At 30.7% G+C, this 25521-nt stretch overlaps 5 protein-coding genes across 19 annotated transcripts; 3 read left to right on the top strand and 2 right to left on the bottom strand.

Annotated features, from left to right (window-relative positions):
* Positions 1-378: 378 nt before the first annotated feature.
* On the top strand, positions 379-8685 carry LOC128885700 (rho GTPase-activating protein Graf-like). 6 transcript variants are annotated; one of them, XM_054139888.1, is made up of 21 exons: positions 379-536; positions 1588-1751; positions 2321-2478; positions 3922-3993; positions 4067-4168; positions 4250-4360; positions 4423-4527; positions 5052-5123; positions 5228-5294; positions 5382-5479; positions 5553-5647; positions 6033-6114; positions 6194-6296; positions 6377-6589; positions 6725-6830; positions 6928-7255; positions 7317-7506; positions 7591-7744; positions 7838-7894; positions 8003-8082; positions 8150-8685. In XM_054139888.1, the coding sequence occupies exons 2-21, from the start codon at positions 1592-1594 to the stop codon at positions 8239-8241; spliced, it is 2445 nt and encodes an 814-aa protein (XP_053995863.1). In that variant the 5' UTR covers positions 379-536; positions 1588-1591; the 3' UTR covers positions 8242-8685. The 6 variants fall into 6 exon arrangements, with proteins under 6 accessions (XP_053995863.1, XP_053995862.1, XP_053995864.1 ...); XM_054139887.1 differs by having other exon boundaries at positions 381-536; positions 1552-1751; XM_054139889.1 differs by lacking the exon at positions 379-536 and having other exon boundaries at positions 563-1751; positions 7838-7876.
* Positions 8686-9386: 701 nt separating this feature from the next.
* Positions 9387-11371, bottom strand: LOC128885703 (putative neutral sphingomyelinase). 2 transcript variants are annotated; one of them, XM_054139896.1, is made up of 7 exons: positions 10993-11371; positions 10669-10842; positions 10408-10591; positions 10204-10324; positions 9998-10137; positions 9818-9923; positions 9387-9745 (listed from the first exon to the last, which is right to left on the bottom strand). In XM_054139896.1, the coding sequence occupies exons 1-7, from the start codon at positions 11034-11036 to the stop codon at positions 9414-9416; spliced, it is 1101 nt and encodes a 366-aa protein (XP_053995871.1). In that variant the 5' UTR covers positions 11037-11371; the 3' UTR covers positions 9387-9413. The 2 variants fall into 2 exon arrangements, with proteins under 2 accessions (XP_053995871.1, XP_053995870.1); XM_054139895.1 differs by having other exon boundaries at positions 9998-10324.
* Positions 11372-11508: 137 nt separating this feature from the next.
* On the top strand, positions 11509-17627 carry LOC128885698 (cytoplasmic FMR1-interacting protein). Of its 6 annotated transcripts, none has more exons than XM_054139883.1 (8): positions 11509-11999; positions 12195-12422; positions 12503-12682; positions 12761-12942; positions 13019-15961; positions 16036-16183; positions 16262-16490; positions 17494-17627. In XM_054139883.1, the coding sequence occupies exons 2-7, from the start codon at positions 12213-12215 to the stop codon at positions 16475-16477; spliced, it is 3879 nt and encodes a 1292-aa protein (XP_053995858.1). In that variant the 5' UTR covers positions 11509-11999; positions 12195-12212; the 3' UTR covers positions 16478-16490; positions 17494-17627. The 6 variants fall into 6 exon arrangements, with proteins under 6 accessions (XP_053995858.1, XP_053995855.1, XP_053995856.1 ...); XM_054139880.1 differs by lacking the exon at positions 17494-17627 and having other exon boundaries at positions 11509-11754; positions 11820-11999; positions 16262-17261; XM_054139881.1 differs by lacking the exon at positions 17494-17627 and having other exon boundaries at positions 11509-11692; positions 11820-11999; positions 16262-17261.
* LOC128885701 (WD repeat-containing protein 55 homolog) lies at positions 17412-19621 on the bottom strand. Of its 3 annotated transcripts, none has more exons than XM_054139893.1 (8): positions 19437-19621; positions 19071-19268; positions 18814-19006; positions 18554-18736; positions 18381-18454; positions 18135-18301; positions 17851-18068; positions 17412-17746 (listed from the first exon to the last, which is right to left on the bottom strand). In XM_054139893.1, exons 1-8 carry the CDS (start codon positions 19462-19464, stop codon positions 17488-17490), a joined length of 1320 nt encoding a protein of 439 aa, XP_053995868.1. In that variant the 5' UTR covers positions 19465-19621; the 3' UTR covers positions 17412-17487. The 3 variants fall into 3 exon arrangements, with proteins under 3 accessions (XP_053995868.1, XP_053995867.1, XP_053995869.1); XM_054139892.1 differs by having other exon boundaries at positions 19383-19596; XM_054139894.1 differs by having other exon boundaries at positions 19337-19540.
* A 289-nt stretch (positions 19622-19910) lies between these two features.
* On the top strand, positions 19911-25362 carry LOC128885710 (E3 ubiquitin-protein ligase TRIM33). 2 transcript variants are annotated; one of them, XM_054139914.1, is made up of 11 exons: positions 19911-20379; positions 20561-20790; positions 20872-21152; positions 21247-21357; positions 21438-21632; positions 21703-21815; positions 21964-23214; positions 23401-23539; positions 23622-23805; positions 23892-24044; positions 24128-25362. In XM_054139914.1, exons 1-11 carry the CDS (start codon positions 20049-20051, stop codon positions 24299-24301), a joined length of 3162 nt encoding a protein of 1053 aa, XP_053995889.1. In that variant the 5' UTR covers positions 19911-20048; the 3' UTR covers positions 24302-25362. The 2 variants fall into 2 exon arrangements, with proteins under 2 accessions (XP_053995889.1, XP_053995888.1); XM_054139913.1 differs by having other exon boundaries at positions 19912-20379; positions 23380-23539; positions 24128-25361.
* The last annotated feature ends 159 nt before the right edge of the window (positions 25363-25521 follow it).

Below are 25521 nucleotides of genomic sequence, written 5' to 3' on the forward strand. Positions count from 1 at the left end.
CCAACTTTTCAAGATGATTTTATAAAAAAAACGAATCTCAAAGAATTGCATTACATAGTCGATTTATATCTCATGAAAACTAGGATTGTTTTTTCATTGAAAATAACATTATTCCTATATCATCGCGATATATTATATTTTTGATTTGAGTATTATCAAGTGAAAGTGAACCTCGATAGGTGGTGATATTGCATTTCTTTCTTCTTTCTTTCTTTCTTTCTTAATTCAAAGTGCATGGAATGATATTGCATTAGGGTTACGTTTCCATTACGCCGGTAGGATTCCATTCTTTGAATTAATTGTTTATGTTCAAACTATGATAATGCAAGACTAAGTTCAAGTCGTAGACATTTTGTATCGAACGTCGATTCTTGACTGTTCTTGACGAAGAGACGCAATCTGTGGCTTTGGTAATGTATACGGTGATCTGTCAAACTGAATAATATTTTGAAATTTTATGAGAAATGTATGGAATTAAAGTTGATTTAAGAAAGCAAATTTTGCTTCCAAGTACCCACGAATATTTATACTTTTAAGTAAGTATCAATATTTTCATTAGCATTATTTGTCAAACGGAAGAAAATCGAGAACATTTGTCGGTACTCTATAACATGGTACTTTCTTCGATTTGTAAATACAATTGGTATTGTAAATTGTATGTTTTACACTTTGTTTGGAGATAATGTAGAAACTCTCTTAAAGCGAACAATTGCATGATTAGTAATTCATTTCTTCTAAGAGATATTTTCTGAGTCCATAAAGTAATTATGAAGTTTGTTTGACAATTTGATGGCGTCAGTGTCGCTTCACAATTACTAATTAATAGAAAGCAATAAATGCAATAAATAAATGACTAAACCTGTGTGAATACACGCGTTATATATATATGTATACATACCTTTATGTCGTGGTCGTTTTTTTTTTATTGGAAAAATATGGGAATGTATGTATGTATGTATCAAATTTAAACAATTTTCTGTTAATTATGTATATATTTAAATATCGATTATTACATTAAATTTTCGTAAATTTCTTTTGAATGATTGTCTATTTGTATCGCAATATAATTAGAGATTAGTAACAGAAATCTGTAAAACAAATAGCATTTGTACGTACGTGTGCAACATACGCCCCAACATACGTCCCAACATATACCTAATAATTGATTAGTTCGTAGTTAAAACGAATTTTATATTAATCGTAAATTGTAAGTTTATCGTAACGTAGTTTGAATATCCCGCCATTTAAACCGTAGTTGGTACATGCGACTGAAGAGGGTACATGATCATTAATCGACATCGCAAAATTCCTATCTATATAAGCCTGCTAGTGATTTACATCAGTTTTAACGAAGATTCAGAAAGTGTATCTTTGTCCATGACTAGCAATAAACAGGAGAATTATCGCAAACCGCCCTCGGTTTTATAGGCAACATTTGCAACGCGAAATATATTATTACGCGTACTGTGATAAGACTTTGTGTCTTCGTTAAATGATCATAATTCGTAGTACTTGTTATAAGTGTTAAATCTTTTATTCTGTTGTTTTAAGTTATTAATGACTTTCGAAATTTAATATACAATCAAGAATAATGGGTGTTGGCCTCAAACCATTAGAATTTACGGATTGCTTAACCGATAGCCCCTATTTTCGAGAAAATCTTCATTATCATGAACGTGAATTGGAGAAGACCAGCCAACAAATTAAACGGCTCATCAAAGAGGTCAAAGATCTTTTGCTAGCTGCCAAAAGTAAGTTTATTATTTTCCGTATGCTATAAGATTATGTATGTCTGTGTAACAGCTGCTGTCATATTCTGTTTTACCTCAATATTATTTAACGAAAATTTGATTTATTTGTAACTCTACGAATATTAACAAAATTAACATTTTTATTTAACCACATATTGTCACTAACCTCTTTTTTCGCAAAACTTAGATCTCACGTGTCTAATTATACTTTCAATCTGTATCAAGTGTGCGCACTAATTGTTAGCATAATTTCATATTATTATTGGGATTTGCTTCCTTAGCGAGTAAAAAATGATGTTGCTTTTCTTATCAGTTTTTTTTCTTTTTTTTTTTTTTGTAATGCAAATATATTAATTTTATTTATTATTTCAATTCAGGATCATAAGGAATAACATTTGATTTTGTGTGATCTAAATACAGGCAAAATTTAATATGTGATTTGCGACTGCTCTATATATATTTCTTATATTTTACGTAATAGTTATTTGATCAAAGTCATAAATGTGCGAGATGTAGATAACATTGTTATCAAAATTATCTGTGATTATAGAATTAACAATTCTTTTTAGATTTGTCCAGAGCACAGAGAGCATTTTCTAAAACATTGCAGAACTTTAGCTTTGAATGCATTGGGGAAACTCAAACTGAAGACGAAACTCACATATCACAAAGCCTAAAGGAATTTGGTAAACTTATTGCAACAATAGAGGATGAAAGGGATCGCATGGTATGCAATGTTTTTAGTATATACACAAATAGTTGAACGAGATCAAAAAGATCAAAGTTCAAAGAGTTCAAGAGTTCAAGAGTTCAAAGAGATCATTCTAAAATAAAAATCCTTTGCAATAGAATATCCAAGATTGTGTTACTGCGATTGAATTTCATAATATATTTATTGTAACAGCAATAAGACAAAGTGATTTATTAAAGTACTCATAACAAAATAACAAAAGTATTCTTGCATTCTTACAAGTTACTTTAAATTTTATCCTATTAGTATCATAACTATTTCTTTAAAAAGAATGTTAAACTGTTATTATAAAAACTTTGTTCTTATAGAAGGAGCTCTACCAGGTTATTTAATGGTATATTTTTTGTGTCATATTTTCGAACAAAATTTTGAGCATTATTTTGCATATTTATTTAGATTATACTGTCTCCATCTTTTTTATAATGTACATATTTTCTTATGTTTCTGAATGCACACAAATACTTATTACTTCTCAATTAAATAATTATTATCCTTTCTTTTTCAATAATGGAGATCCAAAATATTATATCATTGCATGTAATTGTCAACACATTATAGCAAACTTTTTATAAAATATTTAAACATTTTTGGCATATTAAACCGAAAATTGATTAGACCCTAGCATTATTGTTATAACATACTTTTAATAACAAATTAGATACTTGCTCATCTACAATTTCTTTGGTAAGCTACATGTTTAAATATATGTTATGGAACATAATTCTCTTTTAAAATAGTGAAATGAAAGCTGTTATCTGCTTGTTTTATTATAGCAGTTCAGTGCATGTGTGTGGACATAAGTCACATACATATATCTTCATTTATAAATAAGGAATGCATTTTAGTTATGTCATTAATTCTATAATTTTTGTTTTAACACTTAATATTTCAAATTGTTTATGATGTACTAACTTGTTTTATAATCTTTACAAAAATATACACTAAATAATTAAAATCAGAGTATATACAGTTTGTCTCGAAGACCAAGGCAGAAGATTGTCTACTTTAGTGTCTAGCGCTTAAGTAGTTATGATAAGCTTATTAATAAATGTATGCCACATATTATCTGGTGAAATTTACCAGAGATGGTTCACTTAAAATTTGTTTAGATAATGTTGTTCTATTTTACAAGAATCTTAATTACCATCTTAGATTAGATATGTAGACAACTTTTATTTATTGTACATATTTATTTAGTAATTTGAATTAATGTCTTACTTATTTTTCATTAGAGATTTAATCAGCCACATGTATGAAATGTGTGATTGTACATATGTACACATCATTCTTATATATAATAATATACTCTCATTTGTATGTATTCACTTTAACACTTAAAACAGAATCACTTATCAGTTAATAAATTTATATCTTAGTATTTATACACATTTTGGCTAATTTGGTAAATTTTACTTCTAGCTTGAACGTGCTTATGATCAAATTATACTTCCCTTGGAAAATTTTAGGAAGGAACACATCGGAGAGGTTAAGGTAATTTAATATATTTTTTTTATACATAGCATGTAAAATCATATAATTATAATTCTATAAATTATGCTTATAGGACGGGAAAAAAAAGTTTGAGAAACAAACTATTAAATTTTGTCAAAGCCAAGAACGTTACTTAAATCTATCTACTAAAAAACAAGACAATGTTCTTCAAGAGGTACGAGTATTACTTAGATACGATAAAACTAAAGCATTTATGTTGTTTGGATTGGTCACATATAAAATTTATTATGCTTAGGCTGATGCAACATTGGAAATGGCTGAAAGACATTTTTGCCAAGCCAGTTTAGAATATGTATTCTTACTTCAAGAAGTTCAAGAACGGAAAAAATTTGAATTTGTTGAAACTGTAAGTTCTTTTTGCTTATAAATAATCTGTTACAGACTAAAAATAATATACAATTTTTTCAGCTACTAGGCTTCATGTTTGGCTGGCTAACGTTTTACCATCAAGGTCATGAAGTTGCAAAGGATTTTAAACCTTACATGACTGAATTGCAATTAAAAATACAGAAGGTTGGTTTCTTTATTGCTACATATTCAATTGCTTAAAAATACATGAAAGGAGCATTAGTATTACAGAGGCACGATTTTAATACTTATTACTTACAATAGCACTATTCCGATGATAAAATGATTGCTTTGTGCATCATAACCTTGATTTACAAAAATATATGAAGCATTTTATGTATTGTTGTTTCACATTCTAACTTTTGTAGTTTTTACCTAATAATAATTATAGTAATTATTAAGAGAATTGATATTATATCAACGTCAGAAGAATGTGATGCAGCATACTCCAACTATTTTTGAAAAAATAACTTGGGTATTTTTAAAGTTTTGTATGGCACTTGAAAGTACTTTTTATGTTAGTAATTTTACATTTTCATAATAAAATTAGCCGTTAATGTTCAACTACTTGTAGAAATCCTTAGCTGGACCTTCTTACTAAATTATTGTGTGGTGCAAATATTATTAGGATAACAGCATGATAAATAGCTTACTAATTTTTAATTTTGTGTGTGTGTGTGTTTTACAAGACTAGAGAAAATTTCGTTGCTACCCGGGATAAAACACAATCACTTAAGAATAAAATGATGGATATGAAAAAGGTATGTAGTACATTTTTTCTAATACAATTATTACTTATATTTATTATGATATATGGAAGTTAATTATGTATTATAAAAATACTAGTAATATTTGCATTTTATAGTCTGCTGTGGAAACTGGCGTTAACAAAATATACACCCGTGAGGGATACCTATTTCTAATGGAAAAGAGTATGTGTACAAGTTTTGATATAGTAGAAGTTTATGATCAGCTTTATCATGATTATATTATGACGTAAAAACTGTTTAATTTTGTAGAAGCATTTGGCACAACATGGACAAAACAGTATTGTACATATCAAAAAGACAAAAAAGAATTCACGATGATACCTTACAATCAGCTTACAGGAAAATTTGTGAGTATAATTAATACAATTTGTAAAGTGTATTTTCTATATTAAATAATTTATTTGTATTGTATCGTAACAGAGTAGCAAAGAAATTTTGACACTGGCATCTTGTGTACGTCGTACGTCGGATACAATCGAAAAGCGGTTCTGCTTTGACATCACGACTGTTGATAAGTAAGCTGATTCAGATTACTTTGTTATATGATCATCTTGCACACTTTTAACAGTAAAATCTGGAATACGATAGTTTAAATAATTTATCTAACCAGATTCTATGTTTTATGTTTAAATGTCTATTCTTCAAAGTTTGATACGTTTTGCATTCTTGGGAGCATAAGGTAGGTGATAGACAACCTACTTTCGTCAGTATTTATATATTTTTATAGATTTAAACTTATAAATAAAATAAAATTACACATTCCTTGAAGAAACTATCTGGAAATTGTGGAAATCCACTGAAAAATGGTCTATCGTATAACAGTAATTTTGTAAGAAATGTTTTACACATAATCTATCTTTATTGGTTATACTTTATAGCTTCTTCTTTTCATTTTTTCAGGCCTAATGTAATATATACGTTTCAAGCACTTTCCGAAGAAGACAGGAGGTTATGGTTAGATGCCATGGATGGTAAAGAACCTGTATGTGCTTTAGTCTTAATGTTTTCATTTGATACTATAAATAAGAACAAATTATATATGTAGAACTATTTAATTTCAGAATTACCCTGCAGTAGGCGTATCAACAAAATCCGAAGAAACTGTCTTAAATGACACAGGATTTATGTTTGTGTCAAAATGTATTGCAGCGCTTGAAAAAAGAGGTGAGATACGCGTAGTCATGTTGTATGTGCGAATGTATCAGACTGTAAAATAATTCTATCATGATATATCATTTTTTTAGGTCTTGAAGAGCAAGGCCTGTACAGAGTAGTTGGTGTCGCATCGAAAGTAAATAAACTTTTGGCAATGGGTTTAGATAGGAGGAAATTAGAAAAATTTAATATGGATGAATGGGAAAGTAAAACTATTACTAGTGCACTGAAAACCTATCTGAGGACATTATCTGAACCGTTAATGACTTTCCGATACTACAATAGTTTTATTTCAGCTGCGAGTGCGTATAGGTATTCTTTATAATATTGTTTTATTTGAAATCTCCAGATTAAAACTGTTATTTTTATTTGGTGTTACGTATATCAGTTATTACATGTTACGAAAATATTATTATTTTTATTATTACTTTTAATAGAACAAGAAATGAAAGAAGCACGAATAAATGACATTCACAGTCTCGTTTACCGATTACCGAAAGCAAATTACGATATGTTAATCCTTCTTATTAGACATCTCTGTCGGTAAGGATACGTATTGTATTATATTTATAACAAATGGTGGTGTAAAGTATATTTAAGAAAACTGTAATATGTAAATATAATTAAATTATGTTTACAGTGTGGCGAAGAAAAGTGATAAAAATTTAATGACTGTTGGCAACTTGGCCGTATGTTTTGGTCCGTCTTTATTACGACCAGAGGAAGAAACAGTAGCCTCTATAATGGACATTAAGTTCTATAACATTGTAGTTGAAATTTTAATTGAAAATTGCGACAGAATAGTTGCTGGCCCACCACAAGATATGCGGTCAACGCAAATTCCACAAACTACTGCTCCTTCCAAATCACAACGTGTCGTTGTAGATGATGGTTCAACGTCCTCTGGAAATGGCACTTCGTTTGTAAGACATCCAATGCACACTACTGTATCTTCGCCACATGCACATGTAAGTTTACATGTTTACTTTAGTGGTTATACGATACAATAATCATAACTTATTTTCCTAGCTCGTTACAAGATCATACTATGACGGTCCATTATCGGTTGTTACTAAGTCGTCCTCTGTTGATGACCTAAAAAATGGAGACTTCGAAGAAACCGAACACACAAGCCATAGAATGCCAATATATTTAGACAATCGAAGCGCACGTATTAAATTGAATAACACGATTGTTACGTATCATTCGCCGGATAAAGGTTATTCTAATTCTTTTTGAAAATACATTCTATTTATATGCACGTTTTATCGTTTAGTAAATGTTAATATTATATGAAATTCAGTATCAACGAGTGGTAACACGAGTAGTTCAAATGAATCAATTGCATCTGACCCACACTCATTTACTGACTTGCCAGTGAAACAAAAACGTGGTTCTATGATGCCTCTACATTATCCGTCGAGTTACGCTCAGCGAAGTAATCCATCAGTATCTGTGTAAGTTCTTAATTGTTATTGATTTCTTAAACCAAATCATAACTTATTTCTTTTGTTTTACATGGGTTTAATGTGAATATATTTTTTCTGTAGAGTTAATACGTCCCCTAGTAGTGGACGTTCAAGTCCTGGGCAAGTACCTGGTATTTGGTAAATGCATACGTTTTATTAATTGTATAGATGTATATTGTGACTTGCTTTTTTATAGATTATTATTGTGATATTGATAGTATCAATGAACAGTCATATTTCTTTTAGGAGAGTTCGTACTTTATATGCTTGTATGGCAGAATGTGATGGCGAATTATCATTTGAGCCGAATCAAATTATTACAAATGGTATGAAAAAATGTGTAACATATGGATATAAATAGAAATTGCGCTAAAAATTAATTTTTTATTACAGTAAAGGCCTCTTTGGAGCCAGGATGGTTAGAAGGTACGTTAAATGGCAAGACAGGACTGGTCCCAAAGAACTATGTTGAACAATTACCTTGAATTTGGAAAAACCAAAGAGTGCCTACATTGTTTTTACATTCCATAATTGTAGTTTTTTTTAGCACTATTGCCTACTGAAGCATATATTCGTGAATATTACGATGACATGTGAAACGCAATGCTTTTCTATTTAAATTCCTTTGGGTACAATTTACATAGTCAATTATATATACATTCGTATATACACCTTTTATTTATTAGGAGCCTCTTTGCTCAAGAAGGTCTATATTGTATATAATCAATTGTAGAAAAATTTATATATACATATAAAAGCATATAACGTTAATATATTACACGATATTTAAATATATTTGTACTGAAAGATATTGCTCCAGTATGTAGTTTGTAGGAGATCTCATAGGCAATAATCATTTGTTTATATTGCAATAATATATACTATACAATATAAAAATGTGATACGGAATAAATAAATACCAAATATAATCAGAATTTTTAATAGTTAAATGCTATACAGATTCTATTAATTTCATTAAATATTACAAAATACAATTATTGAAAAATTTGTTTAAAAGTGTTGTGTAGAAATTTGTTGTAATATGAAATAAATTACAAAGAAATTCAAATATTTTAAATTAATCGAAAGATTAACAAATTTTCAGGAAATGGAATTTATTTTTATTTTTCCAATAATTTTAATTAAATTCATTATTTTCCAATTTAATAAAGTCGTAATACATTTTTTTTAGAATTAAATTACTAAAGAGCTAAATGTTAGTAAATACTGTGAATGGAATAATGTCTTAAATAATATTCAATAATTCACTTTCAAATTTGGAATATTTCAGAAACTCTGACTTTTTTGGTTAACATGACATTTAGTTGAAAAATAAATATGAATATTTTATTGCTATGACTAAAATTGTGTAATTTAGAGCGTTATCACATATAAATTATTGATACATTATATGCAATTATGACTCATTATTTATCGTTTAAACGATGTAGTTTGATTATTGTCCTATATTTATATGATAATGGAAATATTAATGTATAAAAATGCTAAGATTCATTGTATATGAAAATATATCTTTGTTATAAATGACAATATCGTTTGAAATTTTTGACTGAACTATTGAGGGAAGTCAAAATTTTAAGTTAATTATATAATTATATTATCCTATGAATTATTTTCCTATTAATTATATTCCTATTTAATTATTTAAATTACTTAAATGTATTTGGATTGCCAAGCATCCGGCCGTTAAAGCATTCTTTTCTACACTATTCCATATAGTGCTCATGAATAAAGTGTAGCATAGTATTCCAGTTAAAAATATACGGGCTATATTGAGTCCAATGCTTGCGCCTATAGATGCAATGGAACAATCCAATCCCATAGACCAAACGAGTGGTACAATTAATATACAACCAAACAGTAAATACCACAATCGTTGACGACGAATATTCTTCAATGAGGTCTCACATATATGTAGAGCTTCTTTTAGTGAGTCTTTAATATCTACATTAATTTGTTGAGACTCGCCTAAACGAATAAAGATGTAAGATGTATTTACAATTCATGAAAGTTAACAAAAAATTGCACATCTTAACTTACCAACATTGAACTTAAAACTTGCCATTATAGCTTCATGATCAGAGTAACTAAAATTTTTGTGAGGTACACGTTTTGGGAAAGGATGTTCAAAATTGATCACCTCTATCTGTAAATAGTATATTGTTAATAATATACTCGAATAGTAAGTAGTATATATTACGTAAAAATGATTTAAAATACTTTATAATTCTTTGAACCCAGGTACAAAATGTGATCTATACGTTTTCCTTCTGGTAATTTTCTTGCAAGTTTTGAACCAGTATAACTGTTATTGGCACACTCGTTGGTCCCTGAATTACTTAAATTATTTGAGCAAGCATCTGTTAAACCAGCAACACCACATATGAGCCTATAAGCTAAATCTCCTGGTTCTGTATTAAGGTCACCTGCTAATATCGCAGAATCAGCATCACCACAAGTCATCCTAATAAACTGGGCAGTATCAAATGCTTGTAAAACTCTATGTGCTGCATACTCATCATTATATCTACTGTATTCTGCATGTAACTAAAATATTAAATGCCTTATGATTTATTAACTCTTTAAAGAATGTATAAGTAAAATATGAAGGTTCCAGCAAGTAAACTTACATGTGTAATATAAATATTAATATTCATATCGTGAACTTTAAGTCTGCAAAGTCCGATACCTTTTCCACCAAACCAATCTCCGTGATGTATTTTGTGCACATAACCATTCACTGGCCATTTGTGAAACATTACATCTTGAATAGGATATCGCGATAAGATACAAATTCCTGATCCAAAGACACCACTAAAATGTATTCAAAGAATTTAAAATGTAGTTAAAAAAAAATCAATATAATTTAATATTGCATATTGTTAAGTTACCTATGAAAATAATGTGAATAAGCCAGTTGTTCTTGTGTTTTAGCTTTCAACATTTTAAAATCTCTAACAGACCATACTTCTTGTAAGCAAATAATATCATAATTTTCAACAGCAAATTTCTCTCCAATTGCTTCCATACGAGCTTTTCTATTTTGAGAAACATATGGTATGCCCCTACAATTGATAATGTATTAAACAGACAAATATGTTAGTTGTACTTATATATAATAATGATAGAAAATTATCGTAAAAATACTTAAATTAAATGCATATATATAAACTGTTAAAATTAGTGTTTATTATATTAGTCAAATAAAAACTTACCAACAATTTAAATTTAAAATATTTAATGATACTTCGTTTGTCATCGTTTACGAATTGTTGGCTACAGAATAATGTCCAGATATTTTTCTGGAGAACTGATATGTATGTATTTATTAATCTAAATAGTTCTTATCGAAGACTCACCATCACCACACTATATACACTTGTAGTTACTAATAATTCATTCGAAAATTTCTTAAGAAAATGTTCTTTATTCGAAATCTAAACCATTCAACCTAAACTATCAGTGACCACAAGAGTACTTTCATGTCAAGTTGTGTCAAGTATTTTGCTATGATGACAGAATTGTCGGAATCTTTGATGTTCGTATCTTTGTTAGGGCCGACTCTAAACAAATTAGATTGGTGGTTCTTAATGATAACCTTGTCTAATTGTTAGACATGTTCGCGGTAGAGCAATTCATTTTAGTAGAATTTTCTAAATGGGGCTCCGTAGTTCCTAGGTCCAGGACTGTATTGTATCAGTGGTGCCATCGGTACAGCGCCAATAATGGGAAGTATTGTTATTGTCACTACAAACTTGGGTTTGGGCCGTTTCGGGCGTCTTGGGTGTTTATAGTGAATAGACAAAAAATAATAGACAAAAATGTATGGTCCTTCTATTTTCTTGCATTGTTCATTTCCTAATTGACTTAATTTAAGAATTTTTTAGCGTTAGGAAAGATAACACATTAGAGAAAGTGAGAACCAAGCAAAATCCAGAAAACATAAAGGATAGATTTACTACTACGCTGAACTATTTGTACATATATGTATAGGGCTTGAGTATTGTTGATAGGATAATCATAATCACCCTTTGTTTTCCAGTTCGAGGGTGGGGTGGAGTGTTAGAGTTGCGATTCTATGCATTCACGGCACAATTTTACGCGTTATTGCATCGAAATGTATTAACTATATTGTGGGACATTTGAAAACTATTTTATTTTTTCATAGAAAAATACAAGTTTCTAGAATATTTAAGTTTCGAGACAGATAACCTCTCTGGAGGTAAGTAATTAATGTAAAAGTGACAATTAACTTTTACCATCTCTGCTTATGTCACTCTTTATATTTAATTCTTAATTTCAAATTTTAGAAATATTTTTCAGTAACCATTTGTACAAAATCAATACCATTTGTCAATACCACTTTTAATTTGATATAGCTGTTAACAATGTATAAATTATTGTTTCTTTTATGTAGGTTTACTTTTAGATTGAAATGGCTACCGACAAAGTAACTTTGGGTGATGCTTTATCTAATGTTGATGTGCTCGATGAATTTACATTACCAGATGAGCAACCATGTATCGAAGCACAACCATGTTCTGTAGTGTACCAAGCCAATTTTGATACTAATTTTGAAGACAGAAATGGTTTTGTTACAGGAATTGCTAAATACATTGAAGAAGCTACAGTTCATGCAAGTTTGGTATGCATCTATAACTAGCATTTATTTTATTCTTTGTTATTATATTTAAAAATATAATTATTATTGCTTTAATTTTGAAGAATGAATTATTGGAAGAAGGTTTGAAACATGCTGTAATGCTATACACATGGAGATGTTGTTCTCGTGCGATTCCTCAACCAAAATCTAATGAACAACCAAATAGAGTAGAAATTTATGAAAAGACAGTGGAGGTACTAGCACCAGAAGTAAACAAGTTATTAAATTTTATGTATTTCCAAGTGAGTATTTAATCATTTTACCTTCCTTGTGTGAAAATTTGCATACATCTATGGAATAATATGGTACTATTTTTTTAGAGAAAGGCAATTGAAAGGTTTTCTGGAGAAGTGAAACGTTTGTGTCATCATGAGAAAAGGAAAGACTTTGTTTCTGAAGCATATTTGCTTACTTTAGGAAAATTTATTAATATGTTTGCAGTTTTAGATGAACTGAAGAATATGAAATCAAGTGTAAAAAATGATTATTCAACATACAGAAGGTAACTTTAATCTTATCAATCCACTTATTGGAATAAATTTGTTAGACTTGTAAATATGTTTATTCTCTCATTTCAGAGCTGCTCAATTTCTTAAAGTCATGTCTGACTCTCAGACATTACAAGAATCACAAAACTTATCGATGTTTTTAGCCACACAAAATAAAATTCGCGATACTGTAAAAGAAAATTTGGAAAAAATTGCGGGATACGAAGAGTTACTTGCAGATGTTGTTAATATATGCGTTCATATGTTTGAGACTAAGATGTACTTGACACCAAATGAAAAGCATATGTTGGTAAAAGTTATGGGATTTGGCTTATTCTTAATGGACAGTGAACTATGCAATATCAATAAACTAGATCAAAAAAAGAAATTAAAATTAGACAGAATCGATCGAATCTTTAAAAATTTAGAAGTAGTACCGTTATTCGGTGATATGCAAATCGCGCCGTTTAATTACATCAAACGGTCTAAACACTTTGATTCATCAAGGTGGCCATTGTCTTCGTCATCAAATAGTATAAGTCCACAAGCAGATCTTATGGTACATCTTCCACAAATCAGGGAAGATCATGTAAAATACATTAGCGAATTAGCGAGATACAGTAATGAAGTAACTACAACATACAAAGAATGTGGAAGTGATGCAGAAAATCGAGAAACTGCTGAATTAGCATTACGTGGATTGCAATTACTTTCCCAATGGACAAGTGTGGTAACAGAACTTTATAGTTGGAAACTTCTCCACCCCACTGATCATCACATGAATAAAGAATGTCCACAAGAAGCTGAAGAATACGAAAGGGCAACACGTTACAATTACACAGATGAAGAAAAATTTGCTCTAATAGAAGTTATTGCGATGATTAAGGGATTGCAAGTATTAATGGCGCGTATGGAAACTGTATTTATCGATGCGATACGTAGAAATATATACGCGGAATTACAAGATTTCGTACAGCTGGCTCTCCGTGAACCACTGCGTAAGGCGATCAAAAATAAAAAAGATTTAATTAGAAGTATAATTGTATCTGTAAGGGAAACTTGTGCAGATTGGCATTTTGGAGTAGAACCATTAGGGGATCCTGCATTAAAAGGAAAAAAGGATCCTGATAATGGATTTGGTATAAAGGTACCACGAAGAAACGTTGGACCTTCTTCAACGCAACTTTACATGGTTCGTACTATGTTAGAATCATTAATTGCCGATAAGAGCGGTGGTAAACGTACTTTGAGAAAAGACATCGATGGCCAATACCTTGTACAAATTGATCAGTTCCATAAAACTAGTTTTTATTGGAGCTATCTTTTAAATTTTAGTGAATCATTACAAGATTGTTGTGATTTATCTCAATTATGGTACAGAGAATTTTATCTAGAAATGACCATGGGCCGAAAAATACAGAAATGCCAAGTACGTCATCAGCATAACGAAGAATGCAGCGACTTGATCACCATGGAGAAACGTATTCAGTTTCCTATCGAGATGTCTATGCCATGGATACTAACCGATCACATATTGCGAAGCAAAGAACCATCAATGATGGAATATGTTTTATATCCACTTGATTTGTACAATGATAGCGCGTTATATGCTCTGACAATATTTCGTAAACAATTTCTTTATGATGAAGTGGAAGCTGAGGTGAATTTATGTTTTGATCAGTTCGTTTACAAGCTTAGTGAACAAATTTTTGCTCATTATAAGCAACTAGCTGCAAGTATATTGTTAGACAAAAGGTTCCGAGTAGAGTGCGTTGCTCAAGGAGCCTATTTACTCGCATATCCGCGCGCTAATAGATACGAAACTTTACTAAAACAAAGACATGTTCAGTTATTGGGACGTAGTATTGATTTGAACAAGTTAATTACCCAACGTATTAATGCAGATATGCAAAAATCGTTAGATTTAGCAATTAGTAAATTTGAATCTGGAGATATTACAGGCGTTGTGGAATTAGAAGGACTTCTACAAGTTAATCGTCTTACTCATAAACTTTTAAGTAAATGGCTTGCCTTGGATGAATACGACGCAATGTTCCGAGAAGCAAATCATAACGTTCTAGCTCCATACGGAAGAATTACACTTCATGTGTTTTGGGAGCTAAATTACGACTTTCTACCAAATTATTGTTATAATGCAGCAACAAATAGGTTTGTAAAATGTCGTGGACTTCAATTCGTGCAACCAGTACACAGAGATAAGCCTCCACAAATGTCTCATCACTATCTCTGGGGAAGTAAACAATTGAACTTAGCATATAGTACACAATATGGCCAATATTCTGGGTTTGTTGGCCCACAACATTTCCGTACGATGTGTAAACTTCTTGGATATCAAGGTATCGCAGTAGTAATGGAAGAACTTTTAAAAATTGTAAAGTCTTTAATTCAAGGAAGTTTGCATCAATTCACTAAGACCTTAATGGAAGCTATGCCAAAAGTCTGTAAATTGCCAAGATATGATTACGGATCTCCGGGTGTTCTTGGATATTATCATGCCCAATTAAACGACATTGTGCAATATCCTGATGCAAAAACTGAGCTTTTTCATAATTTTCGCGAGTTTGGTAACACAATTTTGTTCTGTCTTTTAATGGAACAAGCTTTATCACAAGAAGAAGTTTGTGATCTATTACACGCAGCGCCATTTCAAAATATATTACCTCGTCCTTACTGTAAAGAGGGCGAGAAACCGGAAACTAAACAGAAACGACTCGAAGCTAAATATGCAGCCTTACAAATTGTTCCGAATGTAGATAAACTGGGTACAGCTAAGCAAGCAATGATTGCCAGAGAGGGTGATTTATTAACACGAGAACGGCTGTGTTGCGGTTTATCAATATTTGATGTGGTACTCGGTAGATTACGCAGTTTCTTAGATGATCCTATTTGGGTTGGCCCACCTCCTGCAAACGGAGTAATGAATGTTGATGAATGCACAGAATTTCATAGATTATGGAGTGCATTACAATTCGTGTATTGTATTCCTGTTGGAGAAACAGAATTTACTGTTGAGTTAGTATTATAATTGGACTTTTGCTTCTAACTGAAATAGAACAGAAAACTGTGTAACATTATTTTTGTTATAGGGAATTATTTGGCGAAGGCTTACATTGGGCTGGATGTGCTATGATAGTATTACTTGGCCAACAGAGGCGATTCGAGGCTCTTGATTTCTGTTATCACATTCTAAGAGTACAACGCGTAGATGGTAAAGATGAAAATGTTAAAGGAATTGTAAGTATTTATGTGTAAATGGTATTTAGTTTTGTTAATATATATAAATAATGAATTTTCTTCGGTCGTATTAAACAGCATTTAAAAAGAATGGTGGATAGAATCAGAAGATTCCAAGTATTAAATTCTCAAATTTTTGCTGTATTAAATAAGTATTTGAAGAGTGGAGACGGTGATGCAACAAGCGTTGAACATGTTCGATGTTTTCCGCCTCCTATTCATCCTTCGCTTGCTCATGCACAGCAGCAACATTATCACACGCCAGAATACTTGCGTCAAATGAATCATCAGTAAAGTAATGTTACACGTAAGCATATTTGTAATTTAATATAATAAAAGCTGAGTCTTACTTTTTAAATAACTCGTATTTCGGAGTAGTAATCTAATGTGAAATGTAATAATATTTTAATTAAATTCTTTGAAGTTAAGAACACATTCTACATTTAAGTTTCTGGTGTATAATAAAACTTTTATTACTTTATTACTTATCTACTTAGTTTCGGGAGATTATAGAGAAGCATTTAAAATTCGAATTATTTATTTCTATACCAAGTTTCAGATTTTTATATTAAATGTTATGGAATATCAGTATTATTTATTATAACTTAATAGTAAATATAATTTAAATCTCACGATGTAATGTGAGATTTTTAATCGTGAAATGTAAAGTACGAAAAGTGTAGAACGTTTGTAATCGCAGTGATAAAAATGCAATTAATTATTATCGTTATTTAAGAAATCTCTTGTTTATAAACCTACATAATAAACTTCGATTATTGTTTTAAGAACAGCAAGAATTGTATGATAAATAACTTACTGTAAATTACAAAATGTACAATGCAATGGTTAAACATTAGTGTTTCACAACGCGTACTTTATAATAGTTTTAGAGACATAGACAAAACGCTCAAATTTGTGATTCTGTACTTGTTTTCGATCTATGTAAAGTTTACTATAAAATTTTGACAATGAAATTTAAATCCTGATTACCATGGTTTATACAAATTTAATATACAGTTTTATTAAATAACGCTATTTATATCAAATTTTATTCATATATTTAAGCAAATATAATACAGTGTTCAATTTTTCATTGTATGGTCAATATATGTATGGTATTTAAGTCATCGATTAAGATGAAACTTGTATATGGAAACATGTCATCTAATCATCACTTGTGAATCAGTGTTCAATATTTCATGAACAATACATTCGACAACTTTCTATGTATAATTACATTTAAAATTATAATTTTAATAATAAATATACAACATTTCACATAAATTATTAGTTTTATTTCTATATTAAAGGTCTGAAAAAAAGTTCGATGCATCATCAATTTTACTACTTGGAAGATTATGCTTTAATTGTTTCTGTTTTCCGCCTCTCACACGCTCGGCGACATTTAATGTTTCAAAATATTGTACATTCCAAAATTTGATATCATTATTGTGCGAAGAAGATGCAATTAATGTACCGTCGCTATTAACATCGAGAGTTTCAATGGAAAAGTTATGTTGTCCAGCTACTCCAAGATGATGATGAGGAAACAAGCTAGTAGCCCTACATAATAACATAATAAATACACATTAGTTTATTTAATACAATAAATTATATAATAAACAATAAACTAGAAGCATTGTCTAAAAATTTAGATTATTTCCTACCTAAGTATACCATCTTCTCCTCCTGTTATTACAACATTGTCGGTAATCGGAACCATACAATTTATGCCTTTCTTAGTTACATTTGGAAACTCATCCGAGTGGAGACCAAATTCTCCCCAATTATATACATACATTTTTCCTTTACTCGTACCCGCCAAAATCTTTGTTTCATTTTTAAATATACCGAGACATGTTAATTCCTCTTCGTATTCTTCTGACTGTTGAAAACGTTTATTATACAAACGTGCATAATTAAATAATATATAGTACTTATGGCCATTTACCTGTACATGCATCTTTTTTCCTGGAATATTGAATGTAGTAAGAGATCCATCTCCACTAGCACATACTAAATACTTTGCTTCTCTGTTTGTTACAATGGAACTTACATAATCTTCCATTTTTTTTAATGAAAATGCAGGTGCATTTCCTCTTTGTCTAAGATCCCATACTGAAAACATTTATGGCATAATAATACAATATATTGTAATACAATATTGGAAAAATAAAAATAAATGTAATTTTTTTACATTTTACTACACCATCATCATCGCCTGTTGCAAACACGTGTGCTCCAATTACAGTCATTGTGTATATCGGTTCCCTGAGACGTAAATTAATTGTAAATCATATATAAACACTATCAAGAAAGAAACAACAAATGCCCATATTTTATTAAAAGAGGTATTTTTGTTATACATACTCGTGTGCATTTTCATATAACCTTGTTAACTTCTCAGTTTCTACATCTGTGAGCATTATAGACAAATCTTTGGCAGTCGAAAATAAAATTGTACCACTTTCATTAAACTCTATGTCACGACATGCTTTAAGGTGTAATTCTAAAGTAGACACAAGTTCCGTTTCTGTATTGCTATACTTGTACCTAGCATGTACAGAATTCATATATGTATTAAATTATCCATAATTATGCATAATACTATATGTAAATGTAAAATTTACAAGTAAACATCTCCTACGATACTAGCCACAGCAATCATATCTGAATTGGGATGAAAACATATATCTACTACGTGATCCTCTATTGTAATAGGTGGAGGATGATTTGTATGTGCATCTTTTGATCTAATTATTGCTTTTACTACTTCATCTTCTTCTTCATCTTCATTTAACAGAGCTGGTTCTGTGTCTGCACCTTTAATCATGACGAAGAAATGATTTTTTGGAATTTTATAATTAAATATAAAGGTAAAACATACCGGCATAAGTGGAAACCTGATTATTATTTGAATTAGAACCTTCGGCATTATCATTTTCTGAATCGGAGTCATCGATATTGCGCACAGTATCGTCACTGCCTATGGTTGCTTGCATACTATCATCACTCTCCCAACTATCGTCACTATCATCACTGTCTTGACTATCATCGATATCATCACTGTCTCGAGTAAAACTATCTGTAAATTATTTATCAATTAGGTACTCGTTGTACAATTATTTACAATAAATACAAAAATACACAAACCGCCTTGTATACATGAACAAATCATAAAGTAAACTATTTAATTAACTTTTATCAATTGATCCTTTTACATTGCCAGTTACTTTCATTTAAATTAATGTACCTATTAACTTTTCCTTGTTAAAATGCATGTTTGAAAGATACAAAATAGCCTGTGACTTCCTCTTATCGTAGACTACATTTACAAATTTCCGTGTTATATGTTAGGCTGTTCTGTTAGTGTTATACTGGTTAATGGTTATACACCGTATACACGCCACGTGAACCAGTGAAAATAAAAATTTCATGGCGAATTCTCAAAATAGCTACAACTCTCCATTTACATATAACCAAATGTACGCGAAATATGAATTCACCGAAATCTAATGAGAAGTATCTACCATAATTTTTATTAAAGTTGTTCTCGTATAGATTTAGATATAATAAATATTTTCCAAATAGAGATCGTAGGTTCGCTTTTTTGAGTCTATGGTTCAATTTTCATGTAAATAATAAAGCTACCAAGCCTTTTACTATAGAGTGCGACACTATATGCAACATTGGTTCCACTATTCGGTTTCCCATCTAGACTGGAACAATTAGAGTGATTAAAGTAAATTAAAGTATGTAGCATGGTGGAGTGTACCATGGCGCTACATAGTTCAAGAAAAATATATTTTCATAAGTTGTAAAAACAATTGTTGTGTGTAGCCATTTATGCTCGAATATTTTTAACATGGAGACACGAACAAACGAGATTTTAACAACAGGCTCGATAGCAACGGTTAAAGAAGAACCACACGACCAAACTGGCGCGAAGCAAGAGATGCCACAATCTCAAGTACAGGGCGTTTGCATTGAGGAAGAGTGTGAACAACGTATCGAGTGCACAACCGAGAGCCAGGAAAATGAAACGCGTACATTTTTATCGAAATGTGTATTCTGTGGAAAAACATTCGTTTTTGGTGATGAACCAAAACTTCTCGAGTGTTTACATGCAGCATGTTCTGCATGTGTCAACAGTAAACTGAGCGATCACAATACATCGGTCGACGTGGATGTTTTGTGTAAGTCTATCGAAATAGTTTCGCTTTTAGTATTTACATAATAATATTTAAAAAAGGTTTTATATATGTATTTTACTTGTAAACAAACGAACAAAGACTCTTTCATTCTTTCCAGCAAACTGTTTATTTTAAACAGTCTCATTTTCCTTATAAAAGTTTAAGTGCATATATATTGTTACAGTGGAAAGCAATGTTATTGCTTGTCAAATTTGTAATGTTACTACTCAAGCAGACAATTTAATAGAGAACAGGTTTCTCTCAAAATTTATAGAGGAAGATAGTAGCCCAGGTACAGACGACGAATCTAAAGAAACAGAAGAAGAAAAGAAGTGTACCAGCTGTCATGATAATGCTAATGCTACCAGTTGGTGTGTAGAGTGCGAAGAATTTATCTGTCAGAACTGTGTTATGGTAAACAAACTATGATATTATTATATATTTGTTATCTTTGACAAGTAATTAGGAATTATTTTGAATTTTTTATTCTTTAAGGCACATCAAAGATTAAAAATAACAAAGGATCATACTATTAAACCAAAGGATGAAGTTGCCAATGATAGAGATAATGTTAAAAAAAACAACAAAAAGATACCTGGCTATTTATTTTGTATAATTCATTCACACGAACAGTTGTCTTTATTTTGTCAAACATGTGATAAACTTACTTGTAGGGACTGTCAGTTAAGCGAACATAGAGATCATAAGTACAAATTTATTCATGAAATTGCTGCCGAAACACGTGCTTCTGTATCAACTTTACTTAAAGAAGTCAGGTAATTGTACTACCTTTTTATTTTATTCTTATTAATTTCGCTTTCAAATACCGATACCATTTATCTTTAAATTTCAATGTATTTGTGTGTTTAGTTACAAACGAGTTTTATTAAAAAGCGCAATGAAAGTTATAGAAGATAGGCAAGTTCTTATTCTGGAAAAGAAAAAAAATTTAGTACAAGATATAACGCAAATGGTGGTGCAGTAAGTAGTTGTTAGCTTTATATACAAAGTTGTCCAACAATCAAGCAGTCTCGCTTGATTTATGAAACTTTGTTCTGCAGGTTAACAAACGCAATTAATACACGGGGAAAGCAATTAGTTATGCGCTTGAACGAAGTGTGCGATCAAAAGCAAAACACACTTAATGAGAAAAAAGTTGCTTTAGACCAATTATCAAAGCTTACAGATCATTGCATCCAATTTGTGACTCATGCCTTAAAGAAGGGTTCAGACATGGAATTACTTTACAGTAAAAAGTATGTATTTAGTTTCAGTTATGATAATGTTAACGTGTTTGCAATTTATTTTACAATGGTGTATTTACAGATCTGTTACGAGTCATTTGCAAAGAATAAAGAGCAGACGAGCTGACATTCCAAACCCAGAAATACCTGTTAGAATACATTTATCTTTGGAAAAAGTACCAGATTTGATAAAAGGTTAAATTAATATAAATAGGTGCTTAATTATGTTATTCAATATAGGAATTTTATGGTATTCCTATAAATTAGGATTAGTTTATTCTCTTAATCGTAATAATGCAATAACGCATTTTATAAAATTAAATATTTCTTTTTAATTTTTTAGTGGTCTCATCAATTGGAGCCATAGTTGTGGATGGTAGAGTATATCCTTCGATTTCTCCATTGGCTGGGATAAGTACACCATCTATGTCGTACAATGAATCTCAATCAGATCAGAAACAAACAACTAATTTATCAAATGCGCCCATGGATGGTTCTCCCATAACTGCACAAATACCTCCTACGACGCAGCAATCAAATAATATACAACAAAATTCCTATCAACAAGTGCCTCTTCATTTAACGCCTCAACAACAACAAACCGTGCCACAACAACAGCAGCAGCAACAATCGCAGCAGCAGCAGCAAGCGCAGCAACAGCAACAAGCGCAATCGCAAAATTACATGCAACATTATACTATGACTAATATGCCGCCTCGATCGTCACCGCAGGGACATCAACCACAGGCACATCAACCACGTGTGCCATACACAGTTAACTTTAACAGTAGACTACAGCAACCATTAATGATGCAGCAACGTCCATTGGGAAGTTGTCATCAACAAGTAACGTCATCTACGCATCCTCATCAGCAAGTTCATATAGATCAACTTGGACAAAATACAAGTTTACGTGGGCTTCTTGCACATAATCCTCCTCCCTACCGACCTTCTACAAATCATGTACCATATCGGTTGCCACCCTATAGGTATCCTTCGAGTAATTCTCAACGACCGGGACCGCAACATCCGTATCAACCGACAAATACATCTATGGTATCTGGAATAAGACTTCAACAATGTAATCCAGGTTCTCCGTCTGCGCAGCATTTAAATTATCCTGTGCCGCAACCCGGTACAGCTCGTTGGCACATACCCCAAAATGTTAATCCCTGTCTTCCTTATTATCCTTCTCGCCATCAACCCACTCCTCCAATGCCAGTTCCTATCAATGATACTTATAAAATAACACTAAAAAATCAACAATCAAACGTCAATCAAAAATACAATACACAAACAAATACTGCTCCCGATAATCCACCCCAATCGCAAAGTTCTGTATCCGTTGGTCATACAGTCAGCTCATCGGTACCTAAAACACCTAGTCCTGTGCCTCCTGGAAAATCGGATGAAACAGAAAAGAGTTTGGACAAGTTTTGCCAAAAATCTTTAAACGATTTAATGCTTACTATTGCAAAATTAGATAGTAATGGAATCGTAGTAATACCAGAAGCCCAACGAAATCAATTGGATTCTGCTCAAGTAGATAGTTCAACCGATGAGGGAATGAATCCAATGGCTGAAAATTCATCAGGTACTATAATATCTTAAATAAATAATTAGTGATTCGCGCTATTCTAAACGTTCTAAATTAATTTTCTAGTGCTAATATGTAATTAATACCTCAAATATTTTTAGAAGAACTATGATAGATAATGCTAAAGTGATAAATGCACGTACATAATTATATGTTCACTAGATAATTCAAAAAATGCTGCAGCATCCATGACAAAGGATGATCCTAACGAGGACTGGTGTGCAGTATGCATGGATGGAGGAGATGCAGTACTTTGTTGTGATAAATGCCCAAAAGTCTTCCACTTATATTGTCATATTCCTAGCTTAAAATCGTTCCCCGAGTAAGTAAAGAAAGAGTATAATTTACATGAAATATGTTCTCTAATTGTAAATATTATAATAAACATTTTTTTTGTTTATTAGTGAAAGCGAAACTTGGCAATGTATGTTATGTACAAACGTACTCGATTGCTCAGACGAATCATTAGGAGAAAAAAGGCCAAACACAATGAGTATGAAAGAGTTACGAATCGCACAAAGAATTGTGCTGGAACTTTATTGTCAACACGAGCAAAGTTTACCTTTCCGTGAAGTTGTTTCTAACGAAGTAAGTTTATCATACAGAATATATTTACACGTGTTAAAAATTTAAGAAATACAAAAGTAATTAATTATTTCATTTGTTATTAATAGATAGTTGATTATCATCGTATTATAAAGAAACCAATTGCATTAGACGTAATTAGAGATAAATTAAAGCCTGAGCACCCGAATCATTACACGGATTTAAGGCAAGTTATGGCGGACATCAGATTAATGTTCAAGAATGCTTTTACATACAACCCAGTAAGTTTTGTTATAAAGCTCATAATTATGTTTAATATTTACACCGACAAGATTATTTACACGCGTAATTTTCTTCTATTTAGGTTGAATCACAAGTGTACCAAGAAGCTCGTAATTTAGAAGAATTTTTTGAGAAACTCTTGCTAAAATGGGCGCCAAACTATGCTTACGACGATCCTTTTCTTTCTGCTGATAAAGATGAAGACGAGGAAGTGTTCCCGCCTAATAGAAAATACCGTCGCATAGTGACCGACTAATCTTTTCACAACTAACCACTTGAAGGAGTATGTTATTTTTAAAACACATAGTAGAATTCTACTTGAAAGCAGTCCATCAACATATCTTATTTACATTAAATATTGCTTTTCGTGTTTAATAAATTTATGTAGTACATTATAAATGTTTTAAAAATACTAACGAAACAATTGCACTCAGTAAAGACATTTATAATTGTAGTATAATATTTGTTTAGATGTCTTGTTTAATAGAAGAAATTTGACATTCAACTGCATGAATTTATAAATTAACGGTGAATGTATTTTTATTGATAATTTTTGTCCATAATATAACTGTTGGTATTATTGATGAATTCGTTACGAAGTCGATTTCTGAAATACTTATCATTGAGTTGTACATTTCAATGAATTATTAACGAATAATTATATTAGTTATACAATGAAGTATTTCAGTAAATACACAAGTATATTTTTTAGAAAGTATTACGACCTTATACTATGCATAATATCATTCTAATAAAATTAAATTCTATAGTCTAAACGTTGTATTACTTGTTGATAGAATGTTATAGTTGACTATGTTATAAAAAACATTGATTGAACAATTTATGAACTGATATCACCTTCACATATTTTTTTGAAGGAAATCATTAATTCTTTTATACAATACTCTGAAATATGCATGGTATTTAACAATCGAATACATAATTGATTGTTGCGAGATAATGTATCGAACGGATTACATTAATGGTCCGATTTCATAGTTACTTTATTCTTTTACATTTACGATTTTGTTTAAATTAAGATATTTTAATCCTATCGCATTTACTTAATAGCACTCGAATGTAGGGAACTTGTCAGATATGCATTGAATTAAATATATACACTATACAAAAATGAATCAGTTTCGCAAAGGAATGTTAACTTAAATTTTTAAGATCCTTTTGCTTTCTATGCAATTGTAATTTGCAACAAAAAATGTATAAGACAAATTAGTTGTGTCACTTTTTACATAATAAAATGAAATTAATGTTTTAAAATGCTATTGTGTAATAAATAAAAGACCATTACATATCATGAAATAAATAAACTTGTAACAAAATAAAAGTAATATATGTATAAAAATATGTATTATAAATTCAATTATTTGAAGGGTATAACCTTACTTTTTCAAATGTAACGTATAACCACGTGTCTTTATGTAATGTTATCATTGGTTGGCGTTTTTATCAGTAACCAAT

The sequence above is a fragment of the Hylaeus anthracinus genome, unplaced genomic scaffold, assembly GCF_026225885.1.
Source record: "Hylaeus anthracinus isolate JK02 unplaced genomic scaffold, UHH_iyHylAnth1.0_haploid 11981, whole genome shotgun sequence".
Lineage (NCBI taxonomy): Eukaryota > Metazoa > Arthropoda > Insecta > Hymenoptera > Colletidae > Hylaeus > Hylaeus anthracinus.

What these genes read in the sequence shown, in the direction of transcription:
- LOC128885698 (XM_054139883.1), top strand. Translation starts at nt 12,213, where the DNA reads ATGGCTACCGACAAAGTAACTTTGGGTGATGCTTTATCTAATGTTGAT. An exon ending in GATTATTCAACATACAGAAG is followed by an intron (nt 12,943 to 13,018) that starts GTAACTTTAATC and finishes CTCTCATTTCAG; the next exon opens with AGCTGCTCAATTTCTTAAAG. An exon ending in GAAACAGAATTTACTGTTGA is followed by an intron (nt 15,962 to 16,035) that starts GTTAGTATTATA and finishes TTTTTGTTATAG; the next exon opens with GGAATTATTTGGCGAAGGCT.
- LOC128885700 (XM_054139888.1), top strand. Translation starts at nt 1,592, where the DNA reads ATGGGTGTTGGCCTCAAACCATTAGAATTTACGGATTGCTTAACCGAT. An exon ending in AGGATGAAAGGGATCGCATG is followed by an intron (nt 2,479 to 3,921) that starts GTATGCAATGTT and finishes TTTTACTTCTAG; the next exon opens with CTTGAACGTGCTTATGATCA. An exon ending in CTTATTAGACATCTCTGTCG is followed by an intron (nt 6,831 to 6,927) that starts GTAAGGATACGT and finishes TTATGTTTACAG; the next exon opens with TGTGGCGAAGAAAAGTGATA.
- LOC128885710 (XM_054139913.1), top strand. Translation starts at nt 20,049, where the DNA reads ATGGAGACACGAACAAACGAGATTTTAACAACAGGCTCGATAGCAACG. An exon ending in TCTGTCAGAACTGTGTTATG is followed by an intron (nt 20,791 to 20,871) that starts GTAAACAAACTA and finishes TTATTCTTTAAG; the next exon opens with GCACATCAAAGATTAAAAAT. An exon ending in AGCTTAAAATCGTTCCCCGA is followed by an intron (nt 23,540 to 23,621) that starts GTAAGTAAAGAA and finishes TTTGTTTATTAG; the next exon opens with TGAAAGCGAAACTTGGCAAT.
- LOC128885701 (XM_054139892.1), bottom strand. Translation starts at nt 19,422, where the DNA reads ATGAAAGTAACTGGCAATGTAAAAGGATCAATTGATAAAA. An exon ending in AAAAGGATCAATTGATAAAA is followed by an intron (nt 19,269 to 19,382) that starts GTTAATTAAATA and finishes AATAATTTACAG; the next exon opens with ATAGTTTTACTCGAGACAGT. An exon ending in TCAGGTTTCCACTTATGCCG is followed by an intron (nt 19,007 to 19,070) that starts GTATGTTTTACC and finishes TCATGATTAAAG; the next exon opens with GTGCAGACACAGAACCAGCT.
- LOC128885703 (XM_054139895.1), bottom strand. Translation starts at nt 11,036, where the DNA reads ATGACAAACGAAGTATCATTAAATATTTTAAATTTAAATTGTTG. An exon ending in TATTCACATTATTTTCATAG is followed by an intron (nt 10,592 to 10,668) that starts GTAACTTAACAA and finishes AATACATTTTAG; the next exon opens with TGGTGTCTTTGGATCAGGAA. An exon ending in TGGGTTCAAAGAATTATAAA is followed by an intron (nt 9,924 to 9,997) that starts GTATTTTAAATC and finishes TACTATTTACAG; the next exon opens with ATAGAGGTGATCAATTTTGA.